This window comes from Numida meleagris, chromosome 5 (genome assembly GCF_002078875.1).
Source record: "Numida meleagris isolate 19003 breed g44 Domestic line chromosome 5, NumMel1.0, whole genome shotgun sequence".
Lineage (NCBI taxonomy): Eukaryota > Metazoa > Chordata > Aves > Galliformes > Numididae > Numida > Numida meleagris.
In genome coordinates this window covers 57,798,986-57,817,747 of record NC_034413.1, presented here as the reverse complement: position 1 = coordinate 57,817,747, position 18,762 = coordinate 57,798,986, and the positions used below count along the sequence as shown (strand labels likewise).

The 18,762-nt window shown below is 43.4% G+C and overlaps 2 protein-coding genes across 3 annotated transcripts in view; one reads left to right on the top strand and one right to left on the bottom strand.

Annotated features, from left to right (window-relative positions):
- Nucleotides 1-2,109, bottom strand: part of PECR (peroxisomal trans-2-enoyl-CoA reductase) — a 13,394-nt gene extending 11,285 nt beyond the window's left edge. The window contains exon 1 of one of the 2 annotated variants that reach the window (XM_021399103.1): nucleotides 2,055-2,109. In XM_021399103.1, the coding sequence (XP_021254778.1) occupies nucleotides 2,055-2,094 (40 nt within the window). In that variant the 5' untranslated portion in view covers nucleotides 2,095-2,109. Of the gene's footprint in view, nucleotides 1-1,581; nucleotides 1,736-2,054 lie in introns of those variants that run through there. The other variant, XM_021399102.1, reaches the window with a different exon arrangement.
- On the top strand, nucleotides 1,759-18,762 carry TMEM169 (transmembrane protein 169). The gene is made up of 3 exons (XM_021399101.1): nucleotides 1,759-1,882; nucleotides 12,382-12,816; nucleotides 14,903-18,762. The coding sequence occupies exons 2-3, from the start codon at nucleotides 12,513-12,515 to the stop codon at nucleotides 15,520-15,522; spliced, it is 924 nt and encodes a 307-aa protein (XP_021254776.1). The 5' UTR covers nucleotides 1,759-1,882; nucleotides 12,382-12,512; the 3' UTR covers nucleotides 15,523-18,762.

The following is an 18,762-nucleotide window of genomic DNA, read 5'->3' as shown; positions in this document are numbered from 1 at the left end:
ATTACAAAAAACACTTGTTCCTGAAACTACAAAAATAATCTTAGTGTAACTCTACCTGCAATTTTGACTAGCGGTGAGCAAATGTAATACTCTGCTTTATAACCCTACAGAGTCTAAGGTAGAGCATGATACAGCTGTGAGATTTTTATCTGCAGGCTACAGACAGCAGGAGGAGAGGCTTCCCCACGGCAGTTCCACGTGCTGTATAATCCCAGAACAGAAAGGAGAGAAAAAAATGCCTAGTCAGGTGCTCAGACCTTCTGCTTCAGTCAGCATCTGGAAGCAGAAGGACTCATGCTACAAAGAAATCTAACTCATGTACAAAATTACCAGTAAGCATTCACATAACAAACAGACCAGTTTATTCTGTCATCAGAGGACTAAGGATAGATTCAAGTCTTTGGTGATTGTCACCACAGACTAAAACAGATCCCACCAAATAAATCCCTAGCACAAATCCACTAGACGTGCCATTTTGCAGGGTGGGAGGCCTCATTCCCACCTCCCCCCTGACATAATCTTAGTATCCCAACAGAAGATCCTTTCCTCACACCAGCTCTGGTGCTCATCTGCTTATCCATAAATAAATTCAACATGCTGAACCAGCCAAAAAAAAAGTTAACATTTTGCCAGGTGTTTTTTTTTTTTTTTTAATTTTGTTGCTATTTTACAGAGTGGAATTTGGCCTCTCATGTGATCAAACAAACACCAAAATCAACTCAAAATAACTTGTGGGAGTAAAGAGCAGCAAGCTGTTCATTTGGCTCAGGCTCTCTCCTGAAACTATAGATTAAACTTACATTTAAAAAAAAAAAAAAGCCAAACTTCTTCCAGAAAGACGTTCTGCAACTATGTATCTCTAGGAAAAGGGCCTTCACCTTTGATCACCAGCCATCTTGAAATAACACACTTGAAGGTGTTAGATTGAGGTCTCCTGACTTTTTTTAGGTGAGGGACGCAGTCACCTGCACAATAACCTGAGTTTATGAAGTGGCACACGTCATCAGCAAATAACACAAAATACTAACTCACTATAGCACTTAAGCATTTATTTATAAACACACTGCAGAACAATGCCCAGCAGAAGACTATTTTTGCTAGATATGCTGGCACAGGAGGGGGCAGATTCTAACTCATAAGGAAGACTCAGCACCAATTGCACAAACTGTTACTGCTTCAGCGAAGTCCCTATTTATCTTCAATAAAGCACGACCAGACCATTTCCAGCGATGGCCAAAGTGGGCAGGGACAGATGCATTTACAGACAAATGGTTTAAATCTCTGCAAAAGGCTCTGAAGGAGATGGGTTACAAAAACAGCGCGCATCACTGACCAGCATTATCTGTCATTGCTCATAGGCATTCACTGTCCAACCAGCCTTTCTTCCTAAAAACAAAGCCTAAAGCGCGAGGTACGCATGGAACTAGTTCCCAGCAGGAGTAACCTGCACCCCATAATCTCACCACAAACCCGCTCACCGAGCGCTACGACCTCCGAACGCCCTACACCCCCTGACCCGAGTCCCCACGTCCCTCAAGGCCCGCACCCCTGCACCCCCCTCTTCGCTTCACACCCGCCCACCTAACGCCAGCAAATCGGCGGCGATGGCCTTGCCGATGCCGGTGCCGCCGCCGGTGACGATGGCCACCCGCCCGCTGAACAGCCCCGCCGCCAGCAGCCCCCGCCGCGCCGCCATCTTCCCCCCCTCACGCGCACACACACACACACACAGAGCGGGCCGCCACCGCCCCGCCACGTGACGCGCCGCCCCGCCCGCGCCGGGCTTGAGCGCCGGGGAAGGTGGCGGCGGGCGGCGGTGAGCGGGGTCCTGGCGGCTCGGGAGGGAACGGGCCGCGGCGCGGCTGCGGGGCCCCGCGGGCAGGTAAGCGGCTGCGGGTATCCGCGGGGCGGGCTGCCGCACCTCCTCGCCACCAGGGTGGCCCCCGGCCGCGTCTGGCGGTAGGACTGCGCGCTGCGGGAGGAAGCGGTGCTGGCCCATCAGCGAGCCGAGCCAAGCCGAGCCGAGCATCCCGGTGACTCATGGTTGCCCGTACCTGCTGCCTCCCTGCAACAAAGCCCTCCGCCAGGCTCCATCCGTTAGCGCGCTGGCTTTAAGGGGAGCGTTTTATTGTACTGTAGTCTATTGCACTGTGCTTCGTTTCTATTTATTTGTCAAGAAGATGTACTTTTCCCAGCCCTGCGTGTTCTTCCATGTTGTCTCAGGTCTCCTGGAGCAGGAGAGCACAGCCCGCAGTGTCCCCAGCATAGCCATTTTGTGCTGTGATGCCTCAGTGAGCTCAGCTGGCACAGAGGGTAGTTAGCATCAGTCTCAATCCTGTCCCACGATGAGGTGACAGTGCATCTTGATGCTGTGCAGGTGACTTCAGCCAGCACTGATGTGCCCAGGGCTGTGTGCGTGCTGTGTCTTTCCACGCATCTCCTCTGTCCTTTTCAATAGACGTTCGGAAGTATATCTTTCAATTGCATCCTGTCGCTTTCCTTAGGAGAGGTGGAGAGTGTGAGAACAGAAATGCGTACTGATGAAGTGGGAGGCTTGCTGTGTCTGTTCTGCTTTTCTCATTTGTTAAGTGGTCTCATTTATTTTTCCCAGAGCATACTTTAAATCAAAGAAAACTGCAAGATAACGTCTTTATACTGAAGTTTAGTTTCAAAGGAAGGTGATTTCCCTCCTTTTAACTGTGTTTTCCACACAGAGAGGCACAGAGAAGTTGCAGCCTGTCCGTGCTCACCCAGCAAAGGGCGACAAGCCAGAAGCAGATCTCTGCATGGTGACTTAGCCCGGGTGAGGCACCAAAGCTGCCTTCTGGGTGGTTAATGTGTGCAGAGTACTTGGATGTTCTGAAGGTGTTACTCACTGGAGGCAAGACATGAAACACTGTGGGTGACACTGCAGGATTTTTTTTCCCCCTCTTTCAATCATCTTCCACAATCAGGAGGCTCCACAGATCCCCGTTAATTGTCTGTGGATGCCCTATATATTTAAGGCAGGCTGTAGCAGAGAGATCTTTAATTAATCCCAGGGAGAAGCACTCACTTGTGCTAGTGAACAAGATCTTCGAGCCACAAGCCAGCAGGGAAAATCTGGCTGGGTTGGCACAACTGTTTGTAGTGCTTGCTTGTTAGATTTCCTAGAGAGCCCAGTCAGAGGATTTTTCTTCCACGCTGAGATAAGTTACTTGTTTCCCATGAGGTTTTGGAATTTCTCAGTAGCTATAGAAATGCCATAAAGAAGAGGCTTAACACATTAGGTAAGGTTCCATGAGTGATGGGCGGGAGGATAAAGGGGAAAGGGATAAAGACTGGAGAGTAAGGGGGCAAGAAAAGGAGACGCCCATTCCTTAGCACTTAGCCCCTTCTGGTAGAAGATCTATCCACAAACAACTGAGCTGAGGTAACCCATTTTCAGGGCTATTTTCTGCAAGTCAGTGGTTTCTTGAAGTGTTGTGTGGGTTGTCTTTGAAACAATGATTCAGGTTGTATCTTTGTGTGAACTGGTCGTACTCCTGTAGTTTAGATTCAAAATGATTTAAGCTGAAAAGAAGAAAATCTTATTAACTGAAATCTTCTCTTACACTTGTGCTTTCTTATTCGCAAAGGAATGTTCATTTCCTTTTTCTGGTTGCATTAAAACATGTTGGTATGTCACTATGCAGCCATAGCAGTAAAGTCAGTAAGCAGAAAGCTATTCCTTTGTATTATTCTGTAAATTTAACGTTTGAATTCTTAATTGTTGTGTATTAGGAAACAGCGTCTGATTAGACAGATTTGTTTGTTTGTTTTCTAACTTGAAGAATGTCAGGTTGCATCTGGGAGAAAATAAATTTGCATTTAAAGCCTCAAAGCATTCATTTTCTTTTTTTTGATGCCAAAACCTACTTTTTTTTCCCTTGATGTGTCTATCACCTAAACATTAACCATTTAAAAATCAAAATGACACACTTAGGAAAAAGAATCCATCAGTAGTTGTTTTTTCCATTTGTCAGCTCTTCAGAGTTGTGCAATTAGCACATCATTTTTTAGCATCTACTCTTGTATTTATACATAGAGCTAGTTTTTCCGGTCAATTTTTTCAGCTCCCATATTGTGCCTCAGCTTTGAATGAACTAGTCCAATTTGTTGAGATGAATAGGAAACTGCATTTTCAGAAACGGCTGCTTTTGTCAAAAGCCGATTTTGTGCTTTGCCAGCCTATGGCTCAGCTATTCGGCTGATGACATCTGCCAGTCCAGCTCTCTGCTATGCTTTAAAAATCCCCACATAATATTTACTGCTTTAATATTCCTTATAGCCTGCAGTCTTTCATGTGGTTTTGTGCAGTCACTCTGTGCCCTCCAACAGCTCGTAATCTATGTTGGCAAGGGGGAAGGTCTCGGAGTTGTTAAATACCAATCTGAAGTGAGCAACAGATGGCTCCAAACAGGACAGAAGCCTCAGTGGGATCCAAATCCTGAGGGACCGCTAGTACCTAGGGAGGTAAAAGCAGAGGAGATTTAACAAAAAGCATCCTAGCGCTAGAAATAAAACCTTACAGTCAAAGATGACTCATGACAGAGTTTCTGGTAGTTAGCCTGCAGGGAAAAGTATCAGGCTCCAGCTCTGGCTGCTGCTGCTTTTCCAGACCCCATTTCCATGGATGCTCCAGGTTTACTTCTTTTGTCTCTTGGGATACCAAATTACACAAAGTATAACAACAAGCATTTCTACCCTGCTATGCTTATTACATGAAATATCTGGACTGAGCCAAAACTGAATGAAAAACAGTATGTTTCTGTTCCCTTACGTCTCTGGACTCTATGGGAATCACACAAAAGGCCTCTTCAAAGTCCTTGCCGCTTCACCTCCTGTCTGTGCATTCTCTGCTGTGGTTGTTGTTCCTTTCATCATCTCCTGCTGGCACATGAGACCCTTTTATGACTTCTGGCTTCCTGGGCAGTCTCGTGTGATGGTCAGGTTCTCTGGCCGATCCATCTCTTCAGGGGCTTTCCCACTCACTGGGAAGGGACTTTGCTCTCCAGGATATGTGGGGAGATGGCAGTCTAATTAGGAGATAATAAGGATTTTTCAGAGCACATCCCCTTTCATCAGTATCCCTAGGAATTTCAGTCCAGTGATTAAAAAAAAGGAGACACCATACTCAAAGTAGAGTTTGTAATCACACAAGATGTAGAGTACCAGTATCAAATAGCTTGAAATTGGTACGTAGCTACGTGTTCTAAATAATCACACACCCCACTGACACCATATGATATTGAAGCATTCATTTGTCTGCAATTGAAAGTGCTGCATTTTTAATACCCTGGCATCATGGATCTGTATCTGCACTTGTATCCAATTGAGAGTCCCCTGAGCCAACTAATTCCTGCTGCTGGAGATAATGTCTAAGTACCTTAGATTATATTTACTGTGCAATGCATTAAACAGTCCTGAATCATTCCCAGGGGACCTTCCAGTTCTCTCTCTCAGTCTGCCTCTTCAGCATCTCCCAGGATGCAGATGGGTGTTGCTCAGATAAAGCTCTGAACTGAAGCCCCCTGGATATCTTGACCAAGTAAGAACTCAAAGATGTAGTGTTGTGCAAGTATTTTTCAGATAATCCTTGTTCTGTTGGTACTCTTTTCTTGGCATCTGCTTGGGTGCCCAGAGGAGGCACAACACCAGTCTGTTGTGTGGAGGAAGCTCTTAGTGCATCTTCTAATCCAGCTTAATATAAACCCTTCCAATTGAGGATGTATCACAAAAACAGATGCTATGACAATCCCAGCCTGGGGCATTGCTATGGAGGCAGGATGCTGGTGTAACTAGCTCTGATCCTATGGTACCATGTAGTCCAAGAAAGGTCTAGGTAGATGAGCCAGGAATTACAACAGGCGTTTGCTGTTTCAAGGTGCAAGGTGACTCACTTTGGGCAAATACTGAAGTGAGGGGTAGCATAGGGGAAGAGAGAGTAAGCACATCTTTGCTTTGTCTAGAGATTTTGGCACATCTAAATTTATTCAAGATGTAGGTCTAAACCACTTGGTTTGCTTTGAGGATTTCAGACCATCCTCCATTTCCAAGTCGTGGTCCTTTTAATGTCTTGGTTCCCTTTAGAGGCAATGTGCCATGCATTGAATTTTTCACAAAGTATAATTAATGTAAGGTAACATATCTCATCCCTGGAAGCACTGGGAAGCTTTGGGTACTTTGTCTTCATTTCTCATTCCTATAGCTATCTGAACAAAGAATGAGGAGACAAGAGAGAAACAGCACTTCAGGCTTTTGCTCTTAATAAAGGTAGAACAGCAGAGTTTGGGGATTTGTAATAAGTTAGTGTAGTGGAAATGCTAAGTCACAGCTTGAACCAGTGATGAGCACCTAGTAGGAAGGCAGGGCCGACGCAGGGGAGCTCAGGTGCATGCAGTGCACCTCACCTGAGTGACCAGAAGGGGTGGATCCTGACTCCCCAGACTTCATTTAAGGGCTGGCAGTGTCGGCAAAGGTATTTTACTGGAGATCCCTGTCTACCTGAGGGCCTTACAGGCCTTCAGAAGGTAAGCAGTTTTTCTCTTATTTCTATGTTCCCTGCTGTTGCATCTAAACGGATCCTCATTTGCTGTGGCCTGAGTCCTTGCTGCTTTGCTGTCTTGTTGTGCTTTCCATCACATTATAGTTAGTATGCAAGAAAAATGATTAGGTAATTTTTAAAATACAAAATAAAAATGTATAGCTATTCTTGTATACTTTTCCCGGACTTCAGTAATGCTGATCTACACAGCAGTTATTATTCCCTGACATTTGGAAAAGTTATGGAGCAAGTGGGGGGGGGAGGGGGAAGATCTGATTCATAAGAGATATTCTCTAAAATGCCCTTGGCTTAAAAAAAAAAAACTTTAAAAATGTAATCCTACAGCAATTTAGTGGAAAGCTCCTCTTCACTACTTCTGTTTTAATTTTGGCTATACCTGTAGAACACCATCAGCAACCATTTGGGTGTCTCACACAAAGGATGGAGGAGGGCAGGGAGAGCGATGGTCCTGAGCTGTGCAGCATGGCAGCAGAGTTGGCGAACCCTCTGTCCAAATCCAAGCAACTCTATTCTTGCTGAACTGCAGCTCCAGTGTAGTTGTGCCTGTGCTGGCCAGGTTCCTGTTACCAAGTGTGTTGGTCCAGAAGCTGCTCAGCAGCCTTAGCATGGGGCAGCACTAGCACTAATCCTGCGTGTTGACAGGCAGAGCCATTTGCCTGTGATAAATCAGGACTTACCTGCTCTTCCTTTTGCTTTTAGCTTGAGCTTTTAGCACTTCCAGATCCTGAGAGGCTGGCAAGGAGTTCCATTAGCAAATACCCATAAAGTTTTTGGTGGCAGAGGTCATCTTACTGAGTTATCCCCTCTACTCATGCTGAGTGGTTTTGGCAGTCCAGCTTGAATTTTGCTCCTGCTTTGATGTGTACTCAGGGGTATGTTTTTTTTTTTTTTTTTTTTCTTTTCTCTCTCTCTTTCCACAGGAAATAAAAATGCTTTAACACTTGTGGATTAAGCAAGGAGGGAAGGAGAGGAATGATCTACAAGCTTTCCTGCTTGCTTTCTCCTACCCTGCTGGGAGGCCACAGGCAGGTGTTTCTCTTTGTGCCTCTTGCTATTCTATACAGACACTTAATGCAGCCTTGCTATGGCCTGCTGCCATAAGGCGTATTTTTCCTCTACTTCCTTCCTCTGGAGGTGGCTGCATGGCAAACCTGATGAGGTAATTCATCTAGCTGAAAATAACATTTTATTTTCTCTTAAAATGCAAAAGGCTTGTGTTCAGTAAGATAAATCTCCCTGATGAGTTCACTGCAAGCTGCACAGACATGATTACTGGTAGGGAGGAGCTCTTCTCACCTTGCCTTTCACAGATCATTCATCACTGCCTTGCTATTTGCTAGACTGAAGTAACTGTGATCTAGTTTGAGCTATTTCACCTTGAAATGGAGATAAGCATTGTCCTCAGTTTCAGCAGGGTATGCTGAGGATGCGTATGTGAAAGATCATTTCAAATCGTTTAGGTGAGCCCTACTGTTTGGCCCTCTCCTGGCATAAGGTCTGAATTAAATGTGCTTTCTTATATAGGTCTTGCCATGTATTTTGTAGGTTTTGACGATGTACATCCTGCATTGAACCAGTGCATTTTGTCATAACATTATTGATTGGTGGCAGTTCTGTCACAAACAAACTGTCTGTTTTTCAAGTATACAATCTGACAGCAGGTAAACCTTTTAAAAATACTGGGAATTGAAACTAATATTTTGGCTAACATACACTTAGGAAACACACATGTATATAAAATCAGAAGCGAGATTGGGGTGGGGAGGCTATGCAGTGAAGGGAGCAGGTGAAGGACAACCTGTGGTTGGAAAGCTCTCTCAAGACAGATGTTTGGTGTAAACTTTCCTTAATCTCTTCCCTATCCTGGGTAACCCTCGGTGCTAAATCACAGGTTATTTTTTTTGTTTGTTTGTTCCTGCAGATAACCCCTGTGGTATGTGCATGAAGATACAATGCCAGTTCTTCTTACGCGTTGTAAATGTTATGTGATTATAAAAATAAAAAGTTGATGCTCCTCACTACTTACAGTCTTCATTTTTTCCTTTTATGTCTCATCTGAGCAGTCATAAAAAGGTTACTTGTGCAGCGGCAGGGATTTAAAATCGAGGATTTTATTAGCTTGTGGGATGACGTTTCCTTCCTGTCTGCGTTCAAAGCAGATAATTTCTCTTCTGTTAGCAGCGGCATCAGTCCCTGAAAGCCAGTGGAAAAGATTCCTTTGACCTCAGTGGTGCAAGAGCAAGCTTTTAGGCTCCTGTTTTGTGTGTCAAAGACTACTGCTGTCATGGGAATCATAAGCAGCAGTAGCTTTCCTGCATAGTAACAGAGGACCATGCTTCTAAAAATTCTTCTACCGAGTGTTTTTGCAGAGCCACTTCCCCAGGGTTTTCCATCTGTTTTCATGTGGAGTTTAATAACAAATTGGCTAATAAACTATATCTAAAATTTCACCATTTCTTTTCCTTCTCTCATGCAGTTACTAGGTTCCTGTCTCCCTCTGTGCTCCCAGATGGGAGATGGTCATCACTCATATTAGCTGTGCAGCAGTTATGCTTCAACCCCACAGCGAGGCTTTAAGGGCTGGAGATCTCAGTGTGCATGGCTGAGAGTTGGTGGTATGGATGGCTGTGTAGTGCTGAGGGCTTGCCTCATTCTCAGGGGACATAAAGAACAGTGATAGAATATATATAGCGTCTACTATGATATCCTACAGCAGCCCATTTCTTGTTCACGGGACTGTGGAGAAAATATTCCCAGCAGAAATGGGACTCAGATATGAACCTGTTTGATTTAGCAGCAGCTCTGAGGGGTTTGGGGTTGGTTGTGGTGTTTCGGGGTGCTGTCTTCAGGAGGCCAGAACTGAGCAGCAGAGGGTATCCTTGCTGCTGTGTTGCCAGAAACAGTTGAGAATAGAAAAAACAGCTACTGCGAAAACAAGCTTAAGATCAGGTAGGATCCTTGTGTTCTTTTAATCTGATAATTCCCTAATATAAGTCAAAGAGCTTCCCGACTATAATACCACTTCTGGTCAAGTATCAGTGACAAAACTGCTGCTAAGATAGCCAGTCTAGATTTAGAAGTTTCCAGAAACTGAACTGTTTCCCCAGCCCTCAGGGATGTATTTGTTAAAACACCTACTGAATGTCTGCTCTGTGTTTTTATGTCAGCTTTTTATCTCGCTGCATCCTCCTTTGCTGGATTAGAGGGATCTTTTTCACCATGTTCTTGTTCTGATGTAGGGAACATACACATCTGCTCAGTAATTAGCATCCTGTCTGACTGATGAGGATAAGAACTGGACACAGATTTCCAGAAGCAATCATGCCTGTGCCAGATTGAAAAGTAACATCACATTGCTCCTCCTTGCATGGTCAAAGTTGACATAGTCCTTTAGGCTTTAGCATTACACTGAGAACTGACATTAGCTTATTGTCTGCTGTGAGTTAATGAAGATCACAGTTGGATAAACTTCTTTAAAAAAAAAAAAATCCTAACCACAGACCTTTGCCTTTAGCTTTGGGTTATTTTTAAATATTACTTGCAAGTTGTCCCTTATTCAAGGCAGTAGGGGCTGAGCATAGAAACTGCAGTCAGGAATTTTGGGAATCTAATCCCAAATTAACTTCAGTGTGTCCAGAATTTTAGTAGGTCATTCCAAGAGTGACTATTCCTGTTTCATGGTGACCCTGGGCCTGCTTTGTTTTCCCAGTTTCTGGAGGGGAATATCACTGTGGTCTCAGGCTCATTAGGCTCAGTCAGGTGATTTTAAGATTTTATGGAGACAAAACATGTTTTGTTGCTGATCCTCAGAGGAAAATGTTAGAACCTATTTGTACCTCTTGGACAAATTTACTACAAAGAATTAATTTATTCAATAGAATAAAATGATTCAATTTTTCCCATAAAGGTATTTCTAAAAAACACTAAATGAATACTTACATGAATTTCAGTGGACGTGCAGAAATCATGGGGTCCTGCCAATGTTAATTATTTAAGAGCTAGAGCTTGCTATCCTTGTTGTCAATGGCTGGTTTGCTTTGGAGCTAGAGGGGAGAAATTGGAAGCAAAGTGTTAAATTGCACTGTGAAGTTTCTTGCATATGCTCTTTCATATCGTGGTATGTGAAAAACTGGCTATCTGCACACTGCTGCAAAACAGATGTAAAGGCCGCATTCCTCAGGCAGATGAGGTATTAGACTGTAGTGAAGAATTGCTGCTTCCTAGCTTCTTTGTGGTTTGGGGGTGGGTTAATTTTTTGGCGAAGCATTATTTCTCACAGGCATTCAAAAGGGGCAAAATTCCCTTACAGGTTTTGCTCCATTCTCTGTTGGAGTTGGGGATGTTTTCCGCAAATTCAGGCATATGCTTTTTGCGTGGCAGGTGTGATCTCAGATGGCAATCTAAACAGTCTGTTGCCAGTCATATCGTGGAGCTGGCCAAGATGTTCCTGTGCCCAGCGATTTACAAGCAGTCTGACTTCCAGGATATGCAGGATGACTTTTGGATTCCATTTTATGTGTCGTCTGATCACTACGGGAGTTTTATTTTCTGCAATTCAAAAAATAATCTGAATTGTTGAGTTTCTTAAAGGCACAGAGAGCTATGTGGTGCCAATTGGTCATAGTCTTAAGCATTAACACGATACAATTAAAACTTTGTGTATCTGTGTAGGGGTTGGGTGTGCAAGACATAAACAGGCTCTTCAGCAGAGGGTGGTCAGGCACGGAGCAGGCTTTCCAGGGCAGTGGCCACAGGACCAAGCTGCTGGAGTTCAAGAAGCATTTGGACAACACATTCTTTTGTATACGTAATTGTTCAACACAGTTCTTCAGAGTTGTTAAAACGTTGTTCCTTGTACTCAGATTTGCACCTAAATACTTCATGAATATTTGGCACAGCTGTTTTTTTAAATGTTAAGAAATCTGAGAAGCGTTAATCCTGTGTCTGGTAGGTTCATGGAGCAGAACTTGACTGCCTCAATGCATGTTTAATCATGTGAGTTCTACTTATGCAGCATTCCCATAGATAAATGTCACTTGGTATTACTGGTAGTTTTGCTTGAGTGACAAATTATTTATATTTGTTAAAAATATTTATGAAACTTTGTTATTTTTCCCTGAACGATCAGAAGACTTTGCTGTTGTTCTGAATTCCCTCTCCAGTGTAGTCATCTTAGTAGTAATTTACTTTAAATCTACTGTATATGCTATATTTTAAGGTCTGACAGCACTGCATGATGCTAAATTAATAAAGTTTGAAATACGATTCATTTTGACATCATTTGATTACCTTTTGTAACCAAATCCTCACAATGGGCAGTAAATCAGAGGACAAGCAAAATTAGAAAAGCTGGCACCAGTACAGCTATCATAAAGTACGATGTGTCTGCTGCCGTTGTCACTAAGTTGGGCCAGTCCTATAAATCAGTCAGCTTGATTTTTGTCTGTGGTTTCAATATTTCGTTCTCATGCATGTGGGCCAAAACCACTGTCTTCTGTTTGCTTCCAGCATAGCAGAGGAATATTAAAAATATGTAATAAGCTATGCTTCTTTAATCTTACAAATGTTATAAACTCTTTCCTCTTCCAATATCTTTTTTTTATTCCTAATATTTAAAGTGGAATGTAAGAATCAAGATTAGGTGATATTACATAACTTGTATCCATGATAGTAATGAAGATCAGATCAGCGGGTGATATTTAAACCCATTGGAAGTAACCTTTTTACAAAAGTTCTGTCCAATTGTTCTGCTTGGTGTGAAACAGACACTTTTTCTGCCTTCTCTCTCATTTTAGGCTGGGAATGGAGTGCATAATTTGGATATCAGCAGTAGGACATCTTATCAAAACAAAGCATCTGTGGGACTGTTGTCAAATGAATGACTTCTAAGTGCAGGAGCTGTTAGGCCGGAAACAAGTGCTACAAGATGCCAAGTGAGGTGCTTGAGAGTGGCAGTGGGCTGGAGGACACAGTGCAAAAAGAGAGCAAATCTGGAAGTCACAGCCCTTGCCATGGATCTTTGAGGAGGGCTGTGGCAACCACTGTCACCTTCGATGGAGAAGCCACTATGGACCGGAGGAAAAAGAAGAAGAAAGAGTCCCGTCCTGAGTCAGTAATAGTATATAGGTCAGAGAATGAGAATAAAGTGGAAGAGGAGCAAGCAGATGAAGAAGGAGGGGAAAGGAGCTCTGAAGAAGGCTCCAAGTTCTTGGGTCAGTCCATGACTGATGGTATGTATCCCTGGGAACATTCACATTCTATAAACCACGATGTCACTGGAAGCCAAGACAGTTAGGTTTACAAAAAGAGGATGCCATTTTAAGATCAGAAAGGATAAAGGCTAGAAATACCTGTATTTGGAGGAATTAATGCTTTTTAAGCCTCTTCTTGGATTCACAAGATTTACTGGGGTTGGTACAGAGGCTGATGGTTGGAATCACAGGGACAGAAACACAGGATCCTCTTCCTCACTCTATGGGTGCCTTGCAGTTTAGACCTTGGGCAGGAATGTAGGTCCAGGTGTTGCTGGACAAATCCTGGCTCAAATAAAACTCCTTAAGACCAATGTGTTATTAAGAAGCAGGCATTCTTTAATACAGTACTGGATATAGGAGGGAATCTTTCCTCTTAATCGTGCACCCCAATAGAACTAAGGTACATCCCTTATCTACATTTGGCTACACTATGCCTACATGCTTGGAGAGACATCTGCAGTGGTCATGAGGTCTCGACTCCAGCTCTCTCATTCACACGTTTGGTTAGTTAATGATGAGGCTCCATCTCCCTTTTAGCAGGCTAGATAGATACACTAATTTTCAAGATCCTCCAAAAAGACAAGATTAGCCACACCAACATGAGGAGAGGAGAAGCATGGCAGAGCCACCCTTCTTGACACTATTGTGCACTGAGCTCATATGGAAGTGGCTGTGGGACCAGTCATCCCCATGACTGCAGGCAAGGAGTTTAAGTTCATACATGAAAACACTATGAAACAAATATCACTACAGACTGATTTGGGGTATCTTCTGCAGTTCTTTGCAGATGCTTGTTGTTGTACTGCTCTTGGTTTTAAATGTATGCAATAATTAGAGATGATCTAGAAAAGTGCTGAGCTTACTTTATGTGTATGATGCTGTGGTCCAATACTCCTCCATGCCTAAAACAACTGCCTGTTAGTTGAAAGGCTGGAAACAGAGATTTAGTAGTTCTACCTGCAGTAAGAAGTTTCATTCATTATCTCGGATTTGCTGTTGCCTTCTGTTTGTGTAATCTCAGCACAGCTTCCTCTTTAAGACTGATTAATTTGCAAGGTCATCATAGGACATCTCACCCACTTTCACTTCTGATGTCTGTCACAGCTACCCTTGTGGGGAAGTATTGTGGGAGGCAGGTCCCACAGCTAATCCTCTTGTGAGTCAGCACTGTAGACTGAGAAGGGTTTAAATATGGATGCAATCTCCTGGCCCTTCAGCCACACCAGATTCCCCATGATCCCAACCCCAACCTTCATGCTTCTCTGCTGTCTTTCTGTTTTTGTGTGCCACTGCTCAGCCACCCTTTAAGAACCTCTGATTACTTCCTTCCAAGCAAGTGAGAATTAAGTCCAGAAGGAAGCACATATTTAGCCCTACAGAAGAGTTTATGCCCAATGCCAGTGCAGGGACCATCCAAAACCAATGTCACATGGAAGCTAAGGTGTTTGTTACTTGAACGCACATCCCAACACTTCCCTATTTGGTGCCTTTCTTTATCCCTTAAAATGCAAATGTAATTATATGAGACTTTGTGAATATGAGACTTCATGATTTTCTAAATTTTGAAAATTAATTTAGATTGAGATGGTGCAAATGTAAAATGGAATAATAGCTATTCAAGTATAACTCCATGTGTGCATGTGCTTATTCCCAAGTTTTATTCATATTTATCTAGCTCACCCCAAGTGTCCATGTTGTTGAGGAATTAATCTGACTGTAGCAGAGAAAACAGGCTTACTATTTTTTTATTTATTTACTCTGTCTTGTCTCTTCCCCATATGCTCCCACAGCACTTTCTTTTGTATATTGTCCCCAGTGCATATGCTGGAGTCTTCTCCCCTTGGATTTCTGTCATCTAGAATTCCTGTCATTTTCCTTATTGGCTATTCTTCTTTTTCTGTGATAATCTTCATTATAATGCATTGCTTCTTGTGTTCTATCTTTTTATTTAACTATAACTCCATCTGTGCTGTCTGATTGTGTTCAGGATCTCTGGGGAGTTACACAAAATAAGCCACACAAAAAAGAAATCTAATGTGGATGAGTTTATCTGTGTTTGTAGGTGTCTGGAACATGCCTTCAGACAGCCGATATGTCACGTTGACTGGAACAATCACCAGAGGAAAGAAGAAGGGTCAGATGGTGGACATCCATGTCACGCTAACAGACAAAGAGCTGCAGGAACTGGCTAAGTCAAAGGAACCTCCTAAAGAAAGTGTACCTGAGAAGAAAAAATGTGATGTTGGGTTGGACAGAGGACCTCACATTGTCCTCTGGACCATCATCTGCCTCCCCATCGTTTTTGTAGTATCCTTCGTGGTTTCATTCTACTATGGAACCATTACATGGTACAACATTTTCTTGGTGTACAATGAAGAGAGGACCTTCTGGCACAAAATCACCTTTTGCCCCTTTTTGATCATCTTCTACCCAATTATAATCATGGTTCTGTCTTTTTCCCTAGGCCTGTACTCAGCTGTGAGCCAGGTATCATGGTCCTTTGGGGACTGGTGGCATGCTGTCAGGGATATGGAGAAGGGCTTCTGTGGCTGGCTCTGCAGCAAGCTAGGTTTGGAAGATTGTTCTCCGTACAGCATTGTTGAGCTGCTAGATTCTGACAATATCTCAGGTAGTCTCTCTGGCAAGAGCTCTGCACAAGGGGTTGATACTTCAGCAGTCTGAGCCTTTGTCCTGGCTGACTATTTTTGTCATATGTGAGTGGTTTTCATCTAGAAAATGACACTGATTTTTTATAAATATATATATTTAAAAACAAATAAAACACTGGGCTGGGAGTGCTCTTTAAATGTCACAGAATGCAAGTGTGCTAGCTTCATGTGGTCTGGGTGGGGAGGTGCATGGTTCTCCAGTGATTTGTCATCTATTTTAGCTAATAACAGCTCTGGGGAATAGTGAGAAAATCCAGGTCTGTGGAGCTTGGGCTGTTTTGGGGTGGCAGATATGAGCTGAAAAGTCCCCTTCAGTAAAGTTAGACATCGCTTTTAGGGGGAAAAAAAAAAAAAAAACAAAAAAAACCAAAAAAACAAACAACAACAACAGCAACAAAAACAGGGACCTCCTGACCCAGTGAAGTTTCTACCCAGGGGAGATAGGAACTCATCCATAGGTGAAGGCTAAATTGCAAAATATGTGATATTCCTGCAGTTTTCCTAGAAAGGGGCCTTTTTCAGTCATTCAAAAAAATACAACAAACCTTTCAGGTAGGCTAATTTCTGAGATAGCATCAGTTTGAAAAAACAGCACTGCAACAGTTGTGCCCAATCTTTCAGTGGGAAAGAACAGCATAGCCTCTAACAAAGGCACATGAGATCTTTGCTGACCTGCAACCATGTACAGTGGAGGGCTTGCTCAATAATGCGTTGTGTAGGGAATGGACAAGCATATCACCAAGCACCTTCAGGTGACTGTAGGTATGCATGTATGTCCTTAGGACACACCTGACTTTGTTAGGTGCACTCCTGAAAGAGAATGGGCTACAAGTCTTATGCAAGGGAACACCTGGGTATGCCATGAAAACAGGGAAAAAAACACTTGCTCTGAGGAATGTGATCAGTTTGGGTGTCACTGCAGTGTATGTGTTGACTGGTGGCACCTATTTTTTATGGAGGTGAAGCTGAAAGTTGCTTGAGATGAGGAAGGTCTCACTGAAAAAGTCACTCTTGTTTTCAAGTTGCCTTTATGGAGGAGATGCTGAACCATTCAGTTCAGAAAGAGAATGACCCTGAACATGCAGAATGTCCCTGTTAGTGCCAGTGTAAATTGCATTAGTGCCTCAGCTCCAGAAATCTGCCTCACCACACCCTGCTTCCTCGTTAATTACATGGAAGAGCAATAAATTGTACATCTTCTTCCCCTCATGTCTCACTTTCATAACTGATTTCCCTTCTTTTGGGAATTTGCTTAGCATCTTAGTGGGCTCCTAGGCCAGGCTGAGGTGGTCAATAGGCTGGAGAAATTTTAATAGTCTGTTTAAAAAAAATCACAAGCAGAAAAGTTCTTTCTTTGGACCGCACTTGACTGTTGAAGTTTTGGCCTAGGGAGTGCACAAGGGAACTGAAGGAGAGGATTAGTGGACTATAATGGGAATTGAGTTACATATGTGAAACATTGCAAAGTTCCTGAGCACTCTAGTTCAGCTGGTGCTGCTAGAAAGTCTGGCTCAGCCCCAACCCAGAAGGGCCCACAATTTGCATGTGTGTAGGTAGGTAATTTATTAGTGTGCAGTCCATGTAGGCTGTACAGTCACTGATGTCTGTATCAGTTTCACTACCGCAGTCTCCCTACCAGAGGGGGAGCTGCTCTAGTTGTTAGGTGTCTAAGAGAAAAATTTAGAAATGGGATGTCAATGTCACAGGAGTTAATGCTTTGTGTTGCACTCAATGGATGATCCTACAGCTACACTGGCTGGCTGTCCCGTCTAGGACGTTAGGCAATGTGATGGATAAACAAGTCCTTCTGATGCTCTAGGCCTGATATTGAGAAATAATGCATCCTTGGTCTGGGAGGTCCAGCCAAAGCAACCTCTTTAGCACTGGTTTGAGAATTACCAGTGTGAGCAGTGTATAAGTCAAATATCAAGAGGGGGCTTGGCCCTGTGCTTTACTGACAAACCAGAGGTATTCTTGGGCTGAAGTACAGCCAGGCTGCTTGCTGCTTTCTGATGCACAACTCTCAGTTTTTACTGGCTGAGTCTCAGGCAGTGAAGTACCTGTGAAGTACCTTTCACAGGGCTGTTTCAGTTGGTGAGCTTGATATGCCCCTGAATTAATGGAGAAGCTTAGAATAAGCAGTGCAAGTGCCAGCAGTCTCTAGTGACCCAGCACAGCCACTGTGTTTAATACTCCTCCCCATGGAAATAGCAGGCTCCCACATGGCTGGAGAGTGGTAAGAAGTGATGCTTAGCAAGCATTAATGGGGAGGAAGGTTCACTGGCAAGTATTCTTGCTCTCTGACTGGAGGGACACTGCTGGTGTGAAAGAAGTGGATTGTGCTCGTTTGCCCCCATATGTGGCAAACAAGTGGGGAAAGGATGCCTGGCAAGCATGTATTACTGAAGAGGGAGAAAACCCAATTCAGCTGTCACTGCCAAACAGCAGCTGTTCAAGGCTAGACGAAAGGCTGGGGTCAGTAGCACAAAGAGCCTTCAGCTTACAGAGGACTTGAATGATAAATACTAGCTAGTTACAGAATACAACTATGTGAAATGTCTGCTGAGCTGCAGGATTTGCTTTCAGGCTTGCAAACAGCCTGTGAAAGTGGAGACAAAACCAAATCTGTGCCTCTTCCTGCTATGTAAACACAAAGGAGCACCAGAGAAGTTGTATTGCCCTCCCTCTGCCATGGCAGCTGTGCTTCTGGGTACAGTGAAACCATTCGGGGGCTGTCTTTTTGAAGATATTCTTGAATAATTAATCATGTGTTTTCTACTTTATTACATTTAACTAAGCTTGCCTCAGCTCCTGCTGAAATCGGGGTGTTCTGCCACTGATTTTAATGGGATCTAGTTTAAGCTTGGTGTTAGTTCTGGTGCTATTCTTAAAAGTTTGAATAAAACTTTTCTCAAAACAACTCTGGATAGCTTTCTCTCTTGCTTGCTATCCCCAGAGCTGTTTGCCTGCTGCAAAATATATAATCACTATCACTTGTTGTAATAGAAGAAAGCACAAGTTTTTGTCTTGTTCTACCTTTGCTTTCAGAAACTCAAAAATAATTTCTGCTTATGTGCCACTGCCAAACTGCAGGGAATTCCAGTGATTCTGATTGTTGAGTGTGTTTCTGGCTGCTCTAGTCTGAAATTTTAAGTAAAGATAGCGTGTGTTTGCTGATTGTTATTTTTAATTGCATTCCCTTTTCCCACCCTTGCTGGCCTGGGTGGAGAATAAAAATGTATATGGCTTAGAA